Source organism: Schistocerca nitens, chromosome 4 (genome assembly GCF_023898315.1).
Source record: "Schistocerca nitens isolate TAMUIC-IGC-003100 chromosome 4, iqSchNite1.1, whole genome shotgun sequence".
Lineage (NCBI taxonomy): Eukaryota > Metazoa > Arthropoda > Insecta > Orthoptera > Acrididae > Schistocerca > Schistocerca nitens.
This window is the reverse complement of record NC_064617.1, coordinates 451,584,597-451,606,814: the sequence shown is the minus strand read 5'-3', so window position 1 is coordinate 451,606,814 and position 22,218 is coordinate 451,584,597. Positions and strand designations below refer to the sequence as shown.

Below are 22,218 nucleotides of genomic sequence, written 5' to 3'. Positions count from 1 at the left end.
CTGTATGAAAGTTAGTCGTCTACTGTGAGGAAACAGGAATGCAGTACTATAGAAGGACGTTGAAAGTTAGATGGGCTGAAAAGACACGAAACGAGGCGAGGAAATTTGAAAATTTGTGGTGAGATCTTATGGGACCAACTGCTGAGGTCACCGGTCCCTAAGCTTACATACTATTTCATATAACTTCAACTAACTTACGCTATGGACAACACACACATCCATGCCCGAGGGAGGACTCGAACCTCCGACGGGGGAGCCGCGCGAACCGTGACAGGACGCCCGAGACAGCGCGGCTACCCCGTGCGGCAAACGAGGTGAGACTCAACAGACTAGTCGAGAAATGAAGCATGTGGATGACTGACAAGAAGAATGGACCATACGATAGGACGTATCCTCGTATAAGGACACGGGGACTGTAGGGGAAGACAGATACTGGAACACATTCAGCAAATAATGGAGGACGCTGGGTGCAAGTACTACTCTGAGATGAAAAGTTTGGCTCAGGAGAGGATCTCGTGTCTGACCGCTCAGACCAGTCAGAAGACTGATCACGAAGAGAAACCTTTTGAGGAAGTGCAATTTCTAATGAAGTATAAAGTGTAAATTTGTGGTCTTCCTCACTTTCTGATTTTACTGTCGTTTCTTTGTGATGCATTACAATTATTCAGTAGGAAAATGTACGTATTTTTATGTTTGACACTTGTTTGTCTCAGGAGATCTAGGTATCGGCTCTTGAGCCAATTTTGTTGTGTTACTACTTTAGAGACTTCTGTGTTGCTGCTACCACGTTGGTTCATCTTAAAATGACATACACATGTACCAACGTTCGTCTAATCCAAAAAGAAAGGAGCACAAAAGAGCAAAGACTAAATATAAGAATGGTCGACTGTTACAAAGTGGATTACAAAAGTTAACCAACGTATTACGCCCTGGCCCTCTTAGCTTCAGCGTTGCCTTTTGTTCAAAATGTGTGTGAAATCTTGTGGGACTTAACTGCTACGGTCATCAGTCCCTAAGCTTACACACTACTTAACCTAAATTATCCTAAGGACAAACACACACACCCATGCCCGAGGGAGGACTTGAACCTCCGCCGGGACCAGCCGCTTGCCTTTTGTGACCATTGGTTGTATCGGCTATATAAAAGGACACTTACTTGTATCTTGTAATGCTAATAGTTATCTTCTGTCGAACACTAACATTTTGTACGAACGGATCTATGTTCCAAATGAAAACAGGTCCAACTGTGTCAATCAACAATGCACTCTTTATCTATTCACAACAATGTAAAACATTTTATATCTGCTTTCTAAGATGGGGTGCGTCTCGTTATAGCGGTTAATGTACGCCACCAAGAAGTACAAATAGCCTGTTCATTTTTTTTTTTGGGGGGGGGGGGACATCAGTTTTCTGACTGGTTTAATGAGGCCCACCACGAGTACCTCTCCTGTGCCAACCTCTTCATCTCTGAGAGTAGCTATGGCAATCTATGTCCTCAATTATTTGCTGGATCTATTCCAGTCTCTGTCTTCCTCTACAGTTTTAGCCCTCTTCAGCTCCCTCTATTACCATGGAAGTCATTCGATCATGTCTTAACAAACGTCCTATCATACTGTGCCTTCTCCTTGTCAGTGTTTTCACTCATATTTCTTTCCTATTCTGAACAGAACTTCCTCATTCCTTACCTTATCAGTCTACCTAATTTTCAACATTCGTGTGTAGTACCAAGTTTCAAATGTTTCGAATCTCGACTGTTCAGGTTTTCCTGCATGCCATGTTTCGCTACCATACAATGCTGTACCCGAGACTTAAATTCTCAGAGATTTCTTCATCTAATTAAGACCTATGTTTGATACTAGTAGGCTTTTCTTGGCAATGAATGTCCTTTTTGCCACTGCTGTCTGTTTTTGATATCCTCCTTGCTCCGTCCGACAGTGTTTATTTTACTGTCTAGGTAGCGGAATTCCTTAACTTCCTCTACTTCGTTACCATCGATCCTAATGTTAGGTTTCTCGTTGTTCTAATTCCTGCTACTTCTCATTACTTTCGCATTTCTTCGATTTACCCTCAATCCATGTTCTGTATCCATTAGATTGTTAATTCTCTGCAGTAGATGATGTAATTCTTCTTCACTTTCCCTCAGGACAGTAATGTTATAAGTGAAACGTACCATTTATATCCTTTGATCTTGAACTTTAATTCCACTCCTGAACCTTCCTTTTATTTCCTTCATTGCTTCTTCGATTTAAAGATTGAACAGTAGGGGCGAAAGACTACAACCCTGTCTTACACACTTATTAATACGAGCACCTCTTTCTTCGTCGTCCACTCTTATTATTCCCTCTAGGCTCTTGTGCATATTGTATGTTACCCATCTCTCACGCCTATTTCTCTCAGAATTTCGAACGTCTTGCACCATTTTACACTGTCGAACGCTTTTTGCACACTGAGAAATCCTGTGAACGTATCTTGATTTTACTGTAGTCTTGCTTCCATTATCAACCTAAACGTCAGAATTGCCTGTCTCGTGCGTTTACCTTTCCTAAAGCCAAACTGATCGTCATTCAGCACGTCCTAGAGTTTCTTTTCCATTCTTCTGCACAATATTCTTGTCAGTAACTTGGATGCATGAGCTGTTAAGCTGATTGAGCAATAATTCTAGCACTTGTCATCCCTCACAAGCTTCGCAGTTGTGTGTATGATATTTTTCCGAATGTCAGATGGTACGTCGCCGGCGTGAGTAGTCATTTTGTTGGCACCTCTCCCAAAGATTTTAGAAATTCTGATAGAATGTACATCCCTTCTGCCTTATATGATCTTAAGTCCTCAAAAGCTCATTTAAATTCTGATTCTAATTCTGGATCCCCTATTTCCTCTAAATCGACTCCTGCTTCTTCATCTATCACATGAGACATATCTTTTTCTTTCAATGTATTCTTTGCACCTATCCGCTCTCTCCTGTGTATTTAACAGTGGAATTCCCGTTGCACTCTTTATGTTACCACCATTGATTTTAATGCCACCGAACGCTGCTTTGACTTTCCTGTATGCAGAGTCTGTCCTTCTGACCATTATTTCTTTTTTTGATTTCTTCACATTTTTTTCTGCAAACAATTCGCCTTTGCTTCCCTGCACTTCCTATTCATTTCATTCGTCAGCGACTTGTATTTCTCTATTCCTGAGTTTCCCGGAACATTTGTGTACTTCCTCCTTTCATCGATCAACTGAAGTATTTGTTTTGTTAGCAATGGTTTCTTTGCAGTTCCCTTCTTTGTACCTAAAAAATTTCATTCTAACTTCCATGATTGCCCTTTTAACAGATGTCCATTCCTCTTCAACTGTACTGCCTAGTGAGCCATTCCTTACTGCTGTATCTATAGCCTTAGAGAACTTCATGTGTATCTTGTCATTCCTTAGTACTTCCGTATCCCACTTCTTTGCGTATTGAGCCTTCCCTACTAATCTACTCTTCATCACTACTATATTGTGATCTGGGTCTAAATCTGCTCCTGGGTACGTCTTACAATCCAGTATCTGATTTAGGCATCTCTGTCTGACCATGATATGATCTAACTGAAATCTTCCCGTCTCACCTGGCCTATTCCAGAACTGAGTATCCCCTATCACCAGATGAAATTTATTACAGAACTCAATTAGTGTTTCTCCTCTCTCATTCCTTGTCCCAAGCCCATATTCTCCTGTAATCTTTTTTCCTACTCCTTCCCCCACAACTGCATTCCAGTTCTATATAACTATTAGATTTTCATCACCCTTTACATACTGTGTTACCCTTTCAATATCCTCATATACTTTCTCTACTTCTTCATCTTCAGCTCGCGACGTTGGCATGTACACTTGATCTATCGTTGTCGGTGTTCGTTTGCTGTCGATTCTTATAAGAACAACCCTATCACTGAACTGCTCACAGTAACCCACTCTCTTCCCTAGCTTCCTACTCATAACGAATTCTACTCTCGTTATACCATTTTTTGCTGCTTTGATATTACCCTATACTCATCTGACCAGAAATCCGTGTCTCCTTTCCCTTTCACTTCACTGGCACCTACTATATCCGGATTGAGGCTTTGCATTTCCGTTTTAAGATTTTCTAATTTCCCTACCACATTCAAGCTTGTGATATGCTACGACGTCTCGTAGAACGTTATCCTTTCGTGGATTTTTCAGTCCTTTTCTCCTGGTCACCTCCCCTTTGGCAGTCCCCTCCCTGAGATCCAAAAGGAGAACTATTACGAAATCTTTAGCCAATGGAGAGATCGTCATGATACATTTTTCATGCCCTTAGGTGTAGTTTCCCACTTCTAATACAAGAGAGTGCCCTAAACCTCTGTCCGTTCCTCCGCCCTCTTTGATGAGGGCATTGGCAGAATGAGGATGACTTCTTAAGCCGGAAGTCTTCAGCCGCTGAGGCTGATTATCAGTCAAAATTTAAGCAGTGGTGGGATTAGAATCCATGACCGAGGTCGTTTTGATTTCTATTCAAAAACGCTACTCCCCTTTTTTAAATCTCATTTTGTTCATCACTGGTCTTGTATTTGTTCCAGGCGGCCGTCCAATGACGCTTGTTCAAGTTCATAGTTGATCCATTCACTCAGTGTGTTTTTATTACAGAGGACTGCTAACCCTCTGACCGAACACGCTGAGTTACCGTGCCGGCTACCCTCAGGCGGATGTTCTTACACTTTGACAACTTGGTGCCTTTCCTAATTGTGGTCTTAATCTCTTCATATGAGATTGCATCTGCTTCACAAACAGCGACTCTTCGACGAAGACGTAGTGTTTAGCCTTATACTACGTTGGCAGTCTTCATGTCTCTAAGAGGCATGGGGAATCCCAATAGTCAGCGGATGATACAATTCGCAGTTAGAGACAAATATATGCAGCGGAAATGTAAGTATTTTCTTGATACGGAATCATCATCGGATCACGCTGGGATCACCAGCTTTCTTTTCTGTTGGCACTACTGTTCAAACAGTTCACGTTTATTCTAAATGAACAGAGTTGGATTACAAATAAGGAAATACGCAGGTGCTGACATAAGAATAAAAAGAACCTTTTTGTTCAGACTAATAAGAAAGAAGAATTAGGACCAACTTCAAGTAGGTGATTATAAAGAAATTTGACGGATACTGAAGTAAATGTTCACGAGGTGGTATTTAATGAAACAAACACTCTATTATTACCGAAGAAATTTAGTTAAATTTGATGTTTCTATTGATTTCGGAAATATACGTTTCAGAATCACTAATTTACGAAGCGCAGCTGCTGTGACTACGTTACCGCATTTACTACATTTACAAAGAAACACAGCTGCTCCATTTTATTCGCGTATTGTAGGCTGTTGACAAAACTGCGCATATGAGTTACCTGTGCGATCGACGTCGACCGTGCGGATAAATAACAGAGGAGGTCAGCAACGGCAGCGAGGCAATTAGCAGTGAGTGGCAGCAGGCGCCTACTGACCTGTGCGCCGAGCATGCCTGCGCGCATGCGCGGCAGGTCGGTGTGCGACCAGGCGCTGCGGGACCACGGCTCCACGTGGCGGAGGTCGGCCGTCAGGTTGAAGCCGACGAGCTGCCCCCGCGCGAACTTGCGCACGTTCCACGGGAGGTCATTGTGGCTGCAACAAGGACGGGGACATCGTTCATCTATCAGGCAGCCGTAGGAAAAAAATCTCTAAGTACTGTAATTAATGTAGACAATAAATTCAATGAAAAGTGGTACAGGATAAGTCAAGAATATACTGTGTACAGCATGTTGAACTAAAACAACGAGCCGCATCCCTTTATTACTGCTACAGACCTGAACCTATATTTACAAAATGAAGAAAACATGTGATTCCCACGAAGAATAAAGAACATCAAGGTTTGACATGTCTCGATTCACTTTGTCTAGTTCGAGAAAGACTGAAGGATCTTCTAAACCAATTGTTGCGGACTGTACTGGAGAGTACACTCTGCTACCATACGACGTCTGAGTTGTACGTGGAAAAGAACGCCAATGGCTCAAGGAAAAATTCTAAATGCATGTCTTAATTCAACCAAGAGACATTAAAAGGCACAAACAGAAGGCAAAGCGTTTTGCAGCGTTATTTTCACAGAATGCGCCGACGTGCAGCGCATCTATACAATCGCAACTAGAGATGTATATAAATAAAAGACTTATCGCTTAGTAAAAGTTGTTGAAAAAAGTCGCTGTGGTTCAACATTCACGTTTCAGAAGACGTCAACACGTTTATATCGTAAACGACTGTAGCAGTTGTGATGTCTCTAAGTGACTCAACCGATGTGTGGTTTGGACAATGGCTAATTTTATTCGGGTCCTCATGCGATGTCAAAGTTTTCAGTCCATAAGTAAGTGGGGCTCTTTTCTGGGATTGTGTGGCGAGAAGACATGTATGTGCTGGGTGGTTAACGTATACTAACACAGAGTTATGTCAGACTGTTGCCGATCTACATGCATGCCATATAAACAGCTGCTTGCTGAATAGTTGGGTACTAAGAGCATATATATTCTCTTCTTCCACTTCAAAACATAATTACAAGCTACTTTTCTTGATTCTATCCTGATGATAATTGGAAAATTTCTCTATGTTCCTTGCTTTAGTTTGAGCTGAGCGTGAGACAAGTTGGCTTTCTATTTACTTAGTTTGCTTCATATTTGCATTATGGTAAAGGTTCGGAGACAGGATTGGATATAATTGTGCGATACGCAAACGAATTAGTATGCAGACCGAAAGGAACTTGCATCCAGTATATTTAAATGTGCTTCTCTATAAGTTGTACCCCAATGTTATAAATGATCGCCACGTCGTATTTGTCAGGAATTTCTACGTCACATTCTCCATTTTATTTATGGCAATGGTACATCGCGTAATTCAGTGTTATTATGAAATAAATAAGTGGTAATTCAGCGTGCCACAGTTTCTAATTATGAGTCATGGCTATGATCTCCATCTGTCACCACTCAGGATACCCTGTTTAAATTCTGAAGCTATTTAACCAAACATATAGTTAGTAGCACTAGGTAGGATACAGTGATGAGAATATATATTAAGACCATCGCCTACCGCTACGTGACACCGCCGGATGACGTTTCGGTTGCGAGACGCGGTAACGAAAGTATGTAAGCGAAATTCGCCAATGGCCTAGATGATAGAGTCCCTCGCAGCCTATCGCCTTGGGAGAATTTTGGGAATGTTTATGGGCAGCGCCTGGCGAGCGACAGTTCATCACTTTTTAATGGTAGGTTTAACGTAGCGGTACCAAGGAGGGGTAGATCTGATTTTCAATATAAAAGATTCAAATCTCGTCAAAGGCAATGAAAATATTTATTTTGCTGAATGTAATCAAAAGACTTGGTTATCATTTCATTCAGTTACATGGATTAAAAGAAAAGGGTAACATCTTTGATTAGAAACCAACACGTGCTCATTCTAGTTCTGAACTCAGCCGCTGCTTAAATTTTGAATGAATGACGACCGAAGACTTCCGGCGTACGAAGTCACCCTCACTGAGGCAACGGCCTTCTAAAAGAGGGCGGGGGTGGGGGGTGAGGGGTAGATAGAGGTTCAGCGCACTCTCTGGACTTTGGGGTGCGAAACTGGCCTAAATGTGGACGAATTAGCGATGTTCAACGATGTGAGGATGCGGAAGACGATGTATCCACAGGTCACGTGGCCTGTATTTGAAAAAAAGTGGCGTGATGATCTCTCCACTGGCAAAAGATTGCGGAACAGTCCCACATTCGGATCTCCGGCAGGGGATTGCCTAGGTGGACGTTGTCATGAGACAAATATTGAATAACCAACGAAAGGATGGAGTTCTTCGAGTCGGGTGTGGAATTTCAGAACTTTCAACGTGGTAGGGAAATCATAAAAGCTGGAAATGGAAATGCTAAGGCTAATCTAGATATAGTGGGCCACAGTGAAGTGAAGTGGAAAGAAGTCAAGGATAGGGTAATATCAACAAATGCAGAGAATGGTATAACGGGAGTAGGATTCATTATAAATAAGAAGGTAGGGCAGAGAAGGAATTACTGTGAACAGTAGTGCTTTTCTCATCACAATCGACAGCAAACCAACACCGATAACAGTAGTTGAGGTATACGTACCTACATCGCAAGCTGAAGATGAAGAGACAGAGAAAGTATACGAGGATATTGAACGAGCTTTGCAGAACTTAAGGGGAGACGTAAATTTAATAGTCTTGGTGACTAGAATTCGGTTGTAGAGGAAGAAACAGAAGAAAGAGCTACGGGCGAATATGGGTTTGCTACTGGGAATAAGGGAGGAGAAAGACAGAGGTCTGCAATAAAATTCAGTTGGTAATTGCGAATTCTCTGTTCAAGAATCACAAGAGGAAGAGAAATACTTGAAGAAAGCTGGGTGATACGGGAAGATTTCAAATGACTTCAAATGACTCTGAGCACTATGGGACTCAACTTCTGAGGTCATTAGTCCCCTAGAACTTAGAACTAGTTAAACCTAACTAACCTAATGACACCACACACATCCATGCCCGAGGCAGAATTCGAACCTGCGACCATAGCGGTCTCGCGGTTCCAGACTGCAGTGCCTAGAACCGCACGGCCACTTCGGCCGGCGGGAAGATTTCAGTTAGATTACATAAAGGTCAGGCAGAGATTGCAAAATCAGATATTACATTGGAAGGCTTACCCAGGGGCACGTATAGGCTCAGATAACAATTTGGAAATGATGAAGAATGGGTTGAAGTTTTAGAAATTAGTTAGGAACGATCAATGCGTAGTTGTGATACGGATGTACTTCAGAATGAATGGATATGCTTTAAGTTCTCTGAGGCTATAGATACAGCAGTAATGAAAAGCTCAGTAGTCAGTTCAGTTGAAGATGAATGGATATCTGTAAAGAGGGCAATCATAGAAGTTGGAGAGAAAAACGTAGGTACGAGGAAGGTAACTGAGGAGAGACCATGGGCAGCAGTTGACCGATGAAAGATGGAAGTGCTAAAATGTTCAAGTAAATTCAGGAATACGGAACTACAAGTCACGTAGGAATGAAATAAATGTGAAGTGCAGAGGAGTTAAGGCTAAATGGCTACATAAAAAATTTGAAGAAATCGAAAACGAATTGATTTTCAGAAGGTCTGACTGAGCATGTAGAAAAGTCAAAAGGACGTCGGTGAAATTGAAAGCAAGGGCCGTGACATTAAGAATGCAATGGGATTTCCACCCTTAGATGCAGAGAAGAGAGTGTATTGGTCGAAAGAATACACTGAGGGCCTCTATGAAGGGGAAGACTTACCTGATGACGTGCTAGAAGAAGAAAGATGAGTCGATAGGAAAGAGACAGGGGAACCAGTTTTAGAATCAGAATTTAGAGGAGGTTTAGAAGATTTAAAAAAAGGCAGAATGGATAAGTAAAATTGTATCGGAATTTCTAAAATCATTGGGGTAGTCGGAACAAAACAAAGTGAACGTTGGTGAGTAGAATAAATGAAACTGGCGGTATACTATCAGATTTTCGGAAACAACATAATCCATTCAATTCCCAAGACAGCAAGGGACGGGAAGTGCGATAATTGTTGCACAGTCAACTTAACAATTCATGCATCCAGATTGCTTACAAGAAGAAGAGAAAAGGAAATTTAGAATGTGTTAGACGACTACCAGGTTGACTTTAGGAAAAATAAAGCCAACAGACAGGCTGTTCTGACGTTGTGATTGATAAGGGAAGCAAGACTGAAGAAAAATCAAGACACGTCCATAGGATTCGCCCACCAGGAAAAAGCGCTCGACAGTGTAAAATAGTGCAAGGTATTTTAAATCCTGAGAAAAATAGGGGCAAGCTATAGGGAAAGACGCGTAATTCACAATATGTACGAGAATCAATTGTGGAACAATAAGTCTGGAAAGCTAAGAATGAAGTACATGGGTTAAGAAGGGCGTAAGAAAGGGTGCAGTATTTCGCCTCAGATGTACAATCTATACTTCAAAGAAGTAATGACGGAAATAAAAGAAAAGTTCAAATGTGGGATTAAAATTCAATGTGAAAGGATACCAATGTTAAGATTCGCTGATAACATAGCTATCCTCAGTGACTGCGAAAAATTACAAAAACTGTTGAAGGGAGCGAACAATCTAATGAGTACTGAATATGGATTGAGAGTAAATCGTAGGAAGACGAAAATAATGAGCAGTAGGAGAAATAACAACAGCGAGAATCTTAACATCGTAATTGGTGACCAAGATGTAGATAAAGTCGTGGAATTTTGCTATCTCGGCAGCAAAATAACCCTTGACGGAAGGAGCAAGGAGGACATAATAGGAATACTAGCACTGGCAAAAAGGGCATTCCCGGGCTTTTGAAGGCTACTGGTATCAAACACAGACCTTAATTTGAGGACTGAATTTCTGAGAATGTACGTTCGGAACACAGCATTGTATGACAGTGAGACATGGCCTGTGCGAAAATCGAAACAGAGGAGAAGTGTTTGAGATGTGGTGCTACAGAAGAACGTTCATTGAGTGAGAAGGAATTAGAAGGTGTTTCGCAGAATGGGCAAGGAAAGGGATATATGGAAAACTCTGACAAGAAAAAGGGACGGGATGGTATGATATCGGTTAAAAAGTCAGGGAATAATTTTCATGTTGCTAGAGGGAGATGTTGATGCTAATAACTATAGAGGAAAACAGGGCTTGGTATAAATACAGCAAAGATTGCCCACCTACACAAGCGAAGCAGAGGCGAATAGAGTATCATTCTAGCGACGATGCAGCCCGCAAATGACGAATTCCAACAACATCGACTCTGACAATGGGCCGATTGTTATAGACCGGTGCCTGGGATCGGGAATAATGGAAACGGCGAAGCTTGTCTGCTACTCACGAGCTACGCTTGTGAGCATCTACAGCATGTGGCTGGAAGTTGTGAAACCACGAGTAGCTGACTACCTGCTTTGTTTCTTGCCCTGTCTTCCCCTATGCAGATGGTATCATCGAATAGGTAACCAAATTCTGCAGATCACAATCCGATGGAACACATGTTATACAATATCGGACACCAGCTCTGCACAGACAAACCACCAGCCGGTAATTTAATGGATGTGGTGCCGGACCTACACTTGCATGTTCTTCATCCGAATGAGATGGAAATATATCCATGCACGTATTTCGCAAGGGAACTTGGCTTAACTCTGCTGTGTTAAATAAGCTTTACGTAGAACTTTCACAAGATATGGCCAAGGAAAGTTCAGTTGGTAACGGCGACTTCTGAATTTTATGTCACAGCCGTACGCCATGTGGCAACGCAGTCACCGTCCCCCGACCGTCAATGGGCTGTTCAGCGTATCAAAGTAGAATTCCTGCGTCTTGCGGCGGTGAAAACGGTAAGAGTTAAGAAAGTTCGTCCGAGAATGCTCCATGGATTACGCAACGAAAAACCGTCATTATACTATATAGTGAGAGGTAAGCGGTAGTGGCAGCGTACACTTATAAAAAGCACAGGACGTCGAAATGGGCGATGGATCATGGGCCACGTCACAGATAGTTATCACACGTGCTTTCACTCACCGCTACTGCATTTTCTAAGTGGAGGGCCAACTGAACAGAGCAGGACCCACAGAAGTGCTTCCAGAAATGTCTGTGCAGTCCAATGAAGTGGTCGACCTTGTGACTCAAATTGTCACAGGAGATCTGAATGCAGCCATAAAGTGTGGTGCGTCTAACAAATCTACTGGACCGTGAGCCGTGGCTGGCTCATGTTATGGGTGGATTAAACCTTAGTTGCTATTCTGTGTTTAGCCTCCCGCGGTTATCGCGATTACGCTGTTATCCTTTCTCTCCGTGACTGGCAGTAGTGGTGTATATCGATATTCGCACCTTGTACTATCTTTGACATGGCGCTTATAGTTCCGGTTGTGCTGTGTGCATTTGGTTGGTCGGTTGGTGTGGAGCAGCGAGGGAATCTCCGCGGCGCATAGTTTGGCCAAGACTGCTGGCGGCGTCCACGCGTGGTCGGAGTGTGTGCTTCTGTTCCCATTGCTACCAGGTCCGTGGCTCACCGATCCTGGACACGATAGTTGAGTTTTGACTTAATCTACCTCAAAGTCTCGACTGTTCACATTGTGTCGTTTGGATTTCGTTGTCGACTGTTGGGACATTCCCGCGAGCAACAACGTGTGTTTTCAAGTTGAAAAATTTTAGCTACCCTCCGGTGGACTTTAACTGTACTTGGTTATTTTGAATTGAAGTGCACCAGCGAAATCTTCTGCCCTGTGGCCGCTAACGTTCCGGTTACCTGCCCTGGCCGTTGACGTAAATTCAGGCAGTGTATTTTCCTCATCGTGTTGTCGCTGTCCGGTAAGGTGTGTAGTTTGTCAGCTCAATGATACCTGGTTGTGGGCGCCAATAACTTCTACGTTGTTCCATTGAACTCCCTGTTGTGTGCTGGTTGGGCGGAGTGGAAGTTATCTTGTGGGTCTTGACTGTCTGTCGAGGCCTTCAGCCGATATTAAAATTATTTTGCTTTTAAGGTCAGATTGTTTGGGCCTTCAGTCAAATTTAAAGAACTGTTTTAAGATAAGGCCCTTGGCCTTTCTAAATATTTAATTTTGTTTGGTCTTACGTGATGGGCCTTCAGCCGATGTTAGATTAAAGTTGCTTTGCTCTTAAGGCCAGATTATTTAGGCCTTCAGCCTAATTAAAGAACTCTTTTAGGTTAGGGCTTCGGCATTATAAAAATTTATTTTGGTTTGAGTCTTAAGAGATGAACATTCAGCTGTTTTTTTTTTTTTTTTTTTTTTTTTTACAGTTATAGTTGTGTGCTCTTAAAGTATGAGATTGTCTGGGCCATCAGTCTAATGGAAAGAACTGATTTAAGATAAGGCCTTTTGCCTTTTAAATTTATGATTTTGGTTTGAATCTTAAGTTATTAGACTTCAGCCGATTTTAAATTGAATGGGACTTGCCATTAAGGCATGAGATTGTATGGTGCAGTCAGCTGGTAATTAAGTTCCAAAAATTAATGCTGTGTATGTTTTTTTTTAATTTCTTGGCTCTTGTAATGTTTGGTCATATAAATAAAGTTATATGTTCGAGTGTAACTCACAGCCGCTTATTTTGGCCCCTTTCCACAATTTATACTACCTGTCCTCTCTTGCGGGTTTAGCGTGGTGTCTCAGACCGGACGAGCTCCACTCGGGTTCCACAGTACCTTTGTTGCTATGATAGGACGACGTGGATACAAAGATATAATGAACTCTTGACACCAATCTCACAATTTTTTACCGAGTTCACACAAGGTATTATGATACTCGTTCCATGCAGAATACAAGATTTTGCACGTATCCTTTGTACACACATTCAAGCACCAGTAAGGAATAAAAGATATTGCGATCAAACAGGTCTGCCGGCCGAAGTGGCCGTGCGGTTAAAGGCGCTGCAGTCTGGAACCGCAAGACCGCTACGGTCGCAGGTTCGAATCCTGCCTCGGGCATGGATGTTTGTGATGTCCTTAGGTTAGTTAGGTTTAACTAGTTCTAAGTTCTAGGGGACTAATGACCTCAGCAGTTGAGTCCCATAGTGCTCAGAGCCATTTGAACCAAACAGGTCTAGGAGGGAAAAACACCAGCATACACACGGCACTAGGGTCATAGCACTGCTGTCTTCATGTATCTTACGAGGAGCCCTGGTGGCAGTGGATTTCAGTCACGCTTTCGACAGAGAGGACCTTGTGTTCATACTCGCGGTTATAGAACGAATGGGCATCCCCTTAACGTTTGTGGAACCGATTTAGAAGTTTATGCACTTGACAATATTTGTGAACGATGCTAGCTCAGAACCTACCACGATGCAGTGCTCGGTATGGCAAGGTTGACTCCTTTCGGCCATGTTTTCTGCAATCACTCTCGAGCCCGTCTATATCGCCTTCGACGGCACCTTAAAGGCGTTCAGCTACGGAACGTATCTTTCCAATTCCAATTGTGCACGTACGCCGAGACATCCTTCAATTGTTCAAGCGAGGAAACGACATCCAAGCAGTGCTTGTATGGCTCCGGCATTATGGGACGGTAGGGGGTAGTATCACTAAGCTACGGAAGACGCGATTTATGGAAGGTGGGCAGAGGCCTGGCACCAGGGACAACAGTGCTCGTTATTAAGGTCCTCACTCTGAAGTGTTTGGGACTTGTGTTCCACGGAAAAATACGATTTACAGTGTGGATAATTATTGACTGCTACTGCGGCAGATTCGCGCGTAAGACAACACGCACTGCGTGCAGCAGATACATTATAGTACGCACAGTATGTCAAGGTCTAGTTGACGTCAAAAACAGGTATCTGGCGCACGTATTTCCGTTTCCCACCACGATCGTCTCAAGGTCAGTGAGTACTGACCTCCCCTTTCAGTCCGCTACGATACCATGACGTTACCACAGACAGACTCAGGCATCGAACTAGTAAACGTGTAGAACTGGGAGCATTAGACTTTTCTTAGTACAATGTATCACCTTTGGATGAAAACAAAACACGTTACCTTAATCGCTAGTATGATCGACGAAGTGGCCCACCATTTAATCCGTCCACCAGTCAATGCTGGACACATTACCACACCGATCGCACGCCTTCCGGACTTGTTAATCGGTTACAGTTACATTCAGTATGGTTTCCAGGAGAGCGGGCTGCCCACAACGGAACATGTATATCAAGGCTTACTTAAACAAGAATCTGGCAATGTGACCGAACAAAGTTACCGGGCAATACAGTGCCAGAGAATCTGGAGAGCGATTCTTCTCCCCTCTCTCCCTATGATTGTAAGTACGTTGTGGTATGTGATGGTGAACGGCAAATTCCTGAACCACCAACGACAGCACTGTATTCGTCTGCTCGACAACAGCGATATGCCTCTACTGCGCGGTCGTCGACTCCCGTGAGCGTGCATTGGCATGTGGCACGGCAAATGAGTTTTGGTTTCTCACGAAGAAAATATCGACCGTTTTATTGAGTACGGCGCACACAGAAATCAGAGCTTACGCCCTGCTCTTGCCTGACGAAATATATTTTCCCAACACCCGGACAAACGCTATGTCCTCCATAAAGGGGATGGCGGCATATTATCTGTATCGCCACGGTGACGAGGATGTCTAAGGTCTCTGGTACATACTGCGGTGACGCGTGAAATATACAACATGTTTCGCCAGTATCTTGGGTTTCTCATTCACGGACCCTCCGGATCAATGGTGACCGAATACTTCCGGAATGATAAGTTATCCTCGTTCGGCCAACGGTTTTGTTAAAGAGTGCTGATGAGAGGACAAAGTTTGAGAGCACACTCTTGTTCTTGACAAATATCTCCAAAAAGACGGACGAATCAGCAATGGCCAACGACATAAGACAGGAGGCAATCGAATGTGAAGGTAGGGCACAGACTGAGTTAGTATTAACTGTTTAACGGCAGGATTCTTCGAGTCATAATCGACAGCAAACCAATACCGACAACAATAGCTCAGGTATACATGACGACGATCGCGAGCAGTGGAGCAAGAGATAGAGAAAATATATGAAGATATTGAACGCATAATTCAGTATGGAAAGGAAGATGAGAGAAGAGAAAGACGGAGATCTGCTGTAAATTTTATGCAGTAATACCGAATATTCTTTTCAAGAATCACAAGAGGAGGATGTATACTTGGAAAAGACTCAGTGATGCGATAAGTTGGAATAGATCATGACAGAGATTTCAAAATCAGATTAGGATGTAAGGTACCCAGTAGCAGATATAGACTTCGATCGAAATTTAGTTATGATGAAGAGTAATTTGAAGCCCAAGAGAATCGGTAGGAAGAATCACTGTGGACGGAAATGGTGTAATGAAATATTGAGGAAGGATGAGACGCGTCTGAGGTTAGCTAATGACGTTTATATTGCGATAAGGAATACCATAGTAGGCACATCATTTGAAGAGGAGTGGACATCGCCAAAAAGAACACTCACAGATGGCGGAAAGAAACATATAGGTACTAGAAGCAAACTGAGGAGAAGGTATGGAATATACAAGAAACAATTTATCGACGAAAGAAAGAGGTACGAAAATATTCAGGCAAGGATAGGAATACGCCCTCAGGCATACAAACCCCTTAGGAATGAGACAAATAAGAGACACAGGGCAGACAAAGCGAAATGGCTGCAGGAAAAACATGAAGAAATTGAAAAAGAAGTGATACTCGTAGTCCGGAAAAAAGTCAAAGCAACCTTTGATGAAACGAAATACAAAGGCGTCAACATTAAGAATTGAATGAGAACTCGAATGTTAAATGCAGACGAGAGGTCGGGTAGGTGGCATGAGTACACTGATGGCCTCTTGGAGGACGAGGAATTTTGTGACTTTATAGTTAGAAACTGTAGTCGATACGGAATAAATAGTGGATCCAGTGTTACGAATCAGAATTTAAAACAGCTTTCGAATGTTCAGAATTTAAAAGAGCGTTGGAACGTTTAACATCAAATAAGATATAAGGGTTTGACAACATTCAACTGGAAATTCTAAATCGATTTAGAGATGTATTAACCAAATAACAATTCAGGTTGGTGGGTAGAATCTATGAGACTGGTGACATACCATCATACTTTCGGAAAGAAACATCGTCCACACATTTCCGAAGAAAGAAAGAGCTGATAAGGGCGAGAGCTATCGCACAGTCAATATAACAGCTCATGGCTCCAAGTTTCCAACATGAGTACTATCCAGAAGAATATAAAACAAAACTGAGCATCTGTAGGGTGATGATCAGCTTGGCTTTAGGAAAGGCAAAGGCACCAGAGAGGCAATTCTGACGTAGCAGTTGATAATGGAAGCAACCTTATGATCTTCCACCTGTAAAATGTTTTCGACAATGTAAAATGGTGCAAAATGTTCGAAATTACGAGAAAAATAGAAGTAAGCTAGAGGGACAGACCAGTAATACACAACACGTAACTGAACCAATAGGAATCATCGTGATTAGAAGACCAAGAACGATGTAATCGGATTAAAGAGGCTGTAAGACAGGGATGCAGTCCTCGCCCATCTTGTTCAGTTTATACATGGCAGAATCAATGACGAAAATAATAGAATGTATCAAGAGTGGAATTAAAATTCAGGGTGACTGCGTATCATCGCTAAGGTTGGCTGGTGACATTGCTGTCCTTAGTGAACCTGAAGAAGAATTACAGGATCTGTTGATCTTTACGAACAATCTGATAAGTACAGAATATTGACTGAGGGTAAGCCGAAGAAAAACGAAAGCAATAAGAAGTGGCAGAAATTAGAATACCGAGAAGCTTAACATCAAAATTGGTTATCATGATGTAGTCGGGTTTAGGCATTCTGCTGCCTAGGAAACGAGATAACCCATGAAGGACAAAGAAAGAGTAGCACATGTAAACAAAGGTCATTTCCGGCCACGAGAAATGTACTAGGATCAAAATTAAGTCTTAGTTCCAGGAACAGGTTTCTGAGCATGTAAGTTTGGAACAGAGCGTTCTGTGGTAGCGGGGAAAGCGAAATAGAAGAAAATCGAAGGAATTGTGTCGTGGTGCTGCAGAAGAATATTGCAAATAAGGTGGGCTCATAAAGTAAGGAATGAGGAGGATCTACGCATAATAGACGAACAAAAGGAACATGTTGAAAACACTGTCAAGTAGACCCGACAAAGTGATAAGGTAATAGGTTAAGACATCGGAGAATAACAACCATGGTACTGTGGGAAATGTAGAACGTAAAAAAATATAGAGGAAGCCAGAGGTTGGAATAAATCCGACATATAATAGAGGACTTATAATGCTACTCTGAGTTGAAGAGGCTATCACAGGAGAGGAATTCATGGCGAGCAGCATCAAATATGTCAGAAAACTGCTGCCACAAAAATAAATAAACAAATAAAGATTGATACGCTGCCGGACATCACAGTTGCAGGAGCGATAATGTAGTTAATTCTCTGGTTTCCCCGACGGGCTCGTATGTTCCATAAGCTCATATTTCACAAAAAGATCTTTCAACGCTGATATTCGTGGTAAAAAGGAACAGAACACGATCTTCAGTCTATAGCACCCCAACTAAGCACCTCGAAGCACTGAATTAACGATACTCCTGTGACATCTGACACGATGGTAGCCATTCAGGCTCAGGCTGTACCCACCCTAGCACGGGATCGGAAGCCATCGAACAGGAACTCAGTACTGCAGAGTGAACTGTCAAACCTTAAATGGAAAAAAGACGGGTAAGAGTAAATTTAGACACATGAGAAGGGATTTTGTTCACGTGCTGGCCGAAATAAATGCTTAACTATAAACATTGGGGCCAAATTACACTACTCGCGCGACCAGCGCATTTCCGTTATAAAGTAAGATATCTCGCTAATTGTCAGTAACCGGAGTTACTGTGGAGGATCACAAAAATTGCGTACAGCCGTTGCAATAGAGCATACATAAGGCTCAAGAAACTCTGTCCGATAGCATAGGCGTATGCAGAGGTCCCCGACTAACAGATTTCCTTCGTCTGTGGGCATTTTGGATAAAGTTCTTCGACTCATGAGCAAAACTCTACAACACATAAGGACCGTGGACGAACACACTGACATCCGCCTCGCGATCATTGCAAAGGTATTCAGGAATTTAGCCACTTTTAACAAGAATCGTAGACATTCCACAAACCAGTTCTTTCTAAATATAGGGAACCACAGTCACAACCGGAAGTGGAAACATAATCACCAAAAATCGCTTTTTGAGGCAAAACCTGACCATGCATTGTAAGCTCAAAGAGCAAACCCAAAACTGCAGAGAACATGATGATGACATAAGCTATTTATCTTCATATCTGACTCAGTTTGCAATTAATGATCGTACAACCTAGCATCCGAATAATAACAAGTAAACCACAGAGATATCTCAAGAGGCACCGGCGGTGCCCATGATCAACTCTAACGCCTCCATAGAAAAACATATCTAGGTACTTGTTCCGGCGTTGTCCCTGCTGGCAGCTTAATCCACAAGGAAACTTAATACTCATTGAGAGTGTCGCAAAATGTATTTCCCACTTTATTTCCTCTGACTTAGCTTGCTACAGTTCAGGAGCTTTCAGTTTACTATAAATTAAAGAGTGCACTCGTGCAGACGTATGGAGAGCATCATAGATGAGTATTACGCCAATCCTCGACGGAAATAATAATAATAATGAGCGTATGGCACTGGCGGCCGGGAGACACCTCGCGGGGTGGTTCGGCCGCCGCTCCACAAGTTCTTTAACGCCACTACGGGGAATTACGAGTGAATGATGATAAAATGATGATGAAAGACACACAACACCCAGTCATCTCGAGGCAGAGAAAAATCCATGATCCCGCCGGGAATCGAACCCGGTACCCCGTACGCGTGAAAAGTGAACGCTACCGCAAGACCACGAGCCGCGGACACGGAGACTAATACTTTCGCTGTGTCCCAGTACAGCTTTTTGTGTAGAGCATCATACACGTGCGGTCTGGGACGAGCTCATCTCTTGCCATTTAATTCTCATGATTAGCACAGTTGGATAGAAACAAACCACCACAGAGAGAGCAGCAGTCGAGAAATCATGGAGACACGTATGACTGTTCACATCTGTAGTATTACTGCTTCCGATGTCGATTTAAAACTACACAACTCCTGGCCCCCGTGTACATTTTTTTACCCCACGTTCACTCTATATTAACTATTTCTTAATGTCTCATGAGTGGCCTATTAAACTACCCATTCATTTAGTTAGGTTGTATCAAAAATTGGCCCCATTCTCCAAATAAGTGCAGTACCCGATCTACACGTAAAATGTTTATCATTTTTCTGGAGAGCCACATTTATAATGTTTATGTCTTCTCTGGTCTATACTGTTAAGGGAATAAAAATGTGAGAGAATTTTGCACACTTTGAGGCAGGAATCGATAGTATTTTCCTAAAGAGTTCTTTCTCGAGAGAAACATCAGCTTACAATGTTTTGGCTGGCAGTAAAGTAGCCTTAGGGTAAATAATGGGGTTCGTGCCTTGTGGCGGTCCTCCATGCTGAATCCAATGTTTTCGTGGCGAGCTTACGGGCTAAAAAGGGTTGACAGATACAGAAGTCTTCGCTACCTGGACATTGTAATTTACACGATCAGAGTGCTTTTGGCTTAAATGTTGGTACCCTGATGATTTTGGGTTTGAGACGAAGTAAGATTTTATGTACAACTTTGTGAAGGTGAGTTGAGTACTGCCAACGGTACTTCAGTGTGCAACGGAGGTTTCTGAGCGTTCTGTAATCGCTTGTCTGAGGACCACGCGTGCCAGATTCGCGAAAGTCAATGTTCTGTCAGTAAGCAAGTCTGTTAAATATGTGAGCTCTGGAGGCGGAATGGTATCCGTAGAATGAGAGTTGTAAATTGTTTCTATTAGAACGTGAACCTGTTCTGTATATTCTAATATTTAGTTGCGCTTTGATTTGGTTGTTGTCGAAAAAGTGGTCCACTTTAGTGTATTCAAAACTGTTGTATTGTCTTACGTAAGTGGTTTATCATACGTGTACCTGAACTAGTGAACGCATAGACGTAAGCGTGGCTAGCTAGTGCCTTGGTAAATGGAAATGAGCGTTTGGCGTCAGTGGCCGGGAGGCCCCGTGCGGGGCATGTGTTATTACACTACTCACCATTAAAATTGCTACATCAAGAAGAAATGCAGATGATAAACGGGTATTCATTGGACAAATATATTATACTAGAACTGACATGTGATTACATTTTCACGCAATTTGAGTGCATAGATCCTGAGAAATGAGTACCCAGAACAACCACCTCTGGCCGTAATAATGGCCTTGATACGACTGGGCACTGAGTCAAACAGAGCTTGGGCGGTGTGTACAGGTACAGCTGCCCATGCAGCTTCAAAATGATACCACAGTTCATCAAGAGTAGTGACTGACGTATTGTGACGAGCCAGTTGCTCGGCCACCATTGACTAGACGTTTTCAGTTGGTGAGATATCTGGAGAATGTGGTGGCCAGGGAAGCAGTCGAACATTTTCTGTATCCAGAAAGGCCCGTACAGGACCTGCAACAGGCGGTCGTTCATTATCCTGCTGAAATGTAGGGTTTCACAGGTATCGAATAAAGGGTAGAGCCACGTGTCTTAACACATGTGAAATCTAACGTCCGCTGTTCAAAGTGGCGTCAATACGAACAAGAGGTGACCGAGACGTGTAACCAAGGGCACCCCATACAATCAAGCCCGGTGATACGCCACAATGGCGATGACGAATACACGCTTTCAATGTGCGTTCACCGCGATGTCGCCAAACACGGATGCGACCATCATGATGCTGTAATCAGAACCTGGATTCATCCGAAAAAATGACGTTTTGCCATTCGTGCACCCAGGTCCGTCTTTGAATACACCATCGCAGGCGCTGCTGTCTGTGATGCAGCGTCAAGGGTAACCGCAGCCATGGTGTCCGAGCTAATAGTCCGTGCTGCTGCAAACGTCATCGAACTGCTCGTGCAGATGGTTGTTGTCTTGCAAACGTCCCCATCTGTTGACTCAGGGCTGCACGATCCGTTAAAGCGATGCGGATAAGATGCCTGTCATGTCGACTGCTAGTGAAAAGAGGGCGTTGGGATCCAGCACGGCGTTAGGTATATTACGCTTCTGTACCCACCGATTCCACATTCTGCTAACTGTAATTGGATCTCGACCAATGCGAGCAGCAATGTCGTGATACGATAAACCGCAATCGCGATAGTCTACAATCCGACATTTATCAAAGTCGGAAACGTGATGGTACGCATTTCTCCTCCTTACACGAGGCATCACAAAACCGTTTCAGCAGGCAACTCCGGTCATCTGCTGTTTGTGTATGAGAAATCGGTTGGAAGCTTTCCTCATGTCAGCACGTTGTAGGTATCGCCACCGGCGCCAACCTTGTGTGAATGCTCTGAAAAGCTACCCATTTGCATACCACAGCACCTTCTTCCTGTCGGTTGAATTTCGCGTCTGTAGCACGTCATCTTCGTAATGTAGCAATTTTAATGGCCAGTATTGTGTATAGTTCTGTCAATACCGGCCATGACCTTTTTCTTCTATGCTTATGCACGTATATTACCCAGACTCTTACGGGACTTGGTAAGAATGTCTTCCACGAGTAATGAGTGTGTCGGGTAAGGACCTACGAATGAGTGTGTGCACATATAAG

The 22,218-nt window shown here is 42.9% G+C and overlaps 1 protein-coding gene across 1 annotated transcript in view; it reads right to left on the bottom strand.

The window, feature by feature from the left end:
* LOC126252367 (dipeptidase 1-like) overlaps positions 1-22,218 on the bottom strand; it is a 392,132-nt gene that overhangs the window by 262,977 nt on the left and 106,937 nt on the right. The window contains exon 4 of the mRNA XM_049953258.1: positions 5,482-5,638. Within this exon, the coding sequence (XP_049809215.1) occupies positions 5,482-5,638 (157 nt within the window). The remainder of the gene's footprint in view (positions 1-5,481; positions 5,639-22,218) is intronic.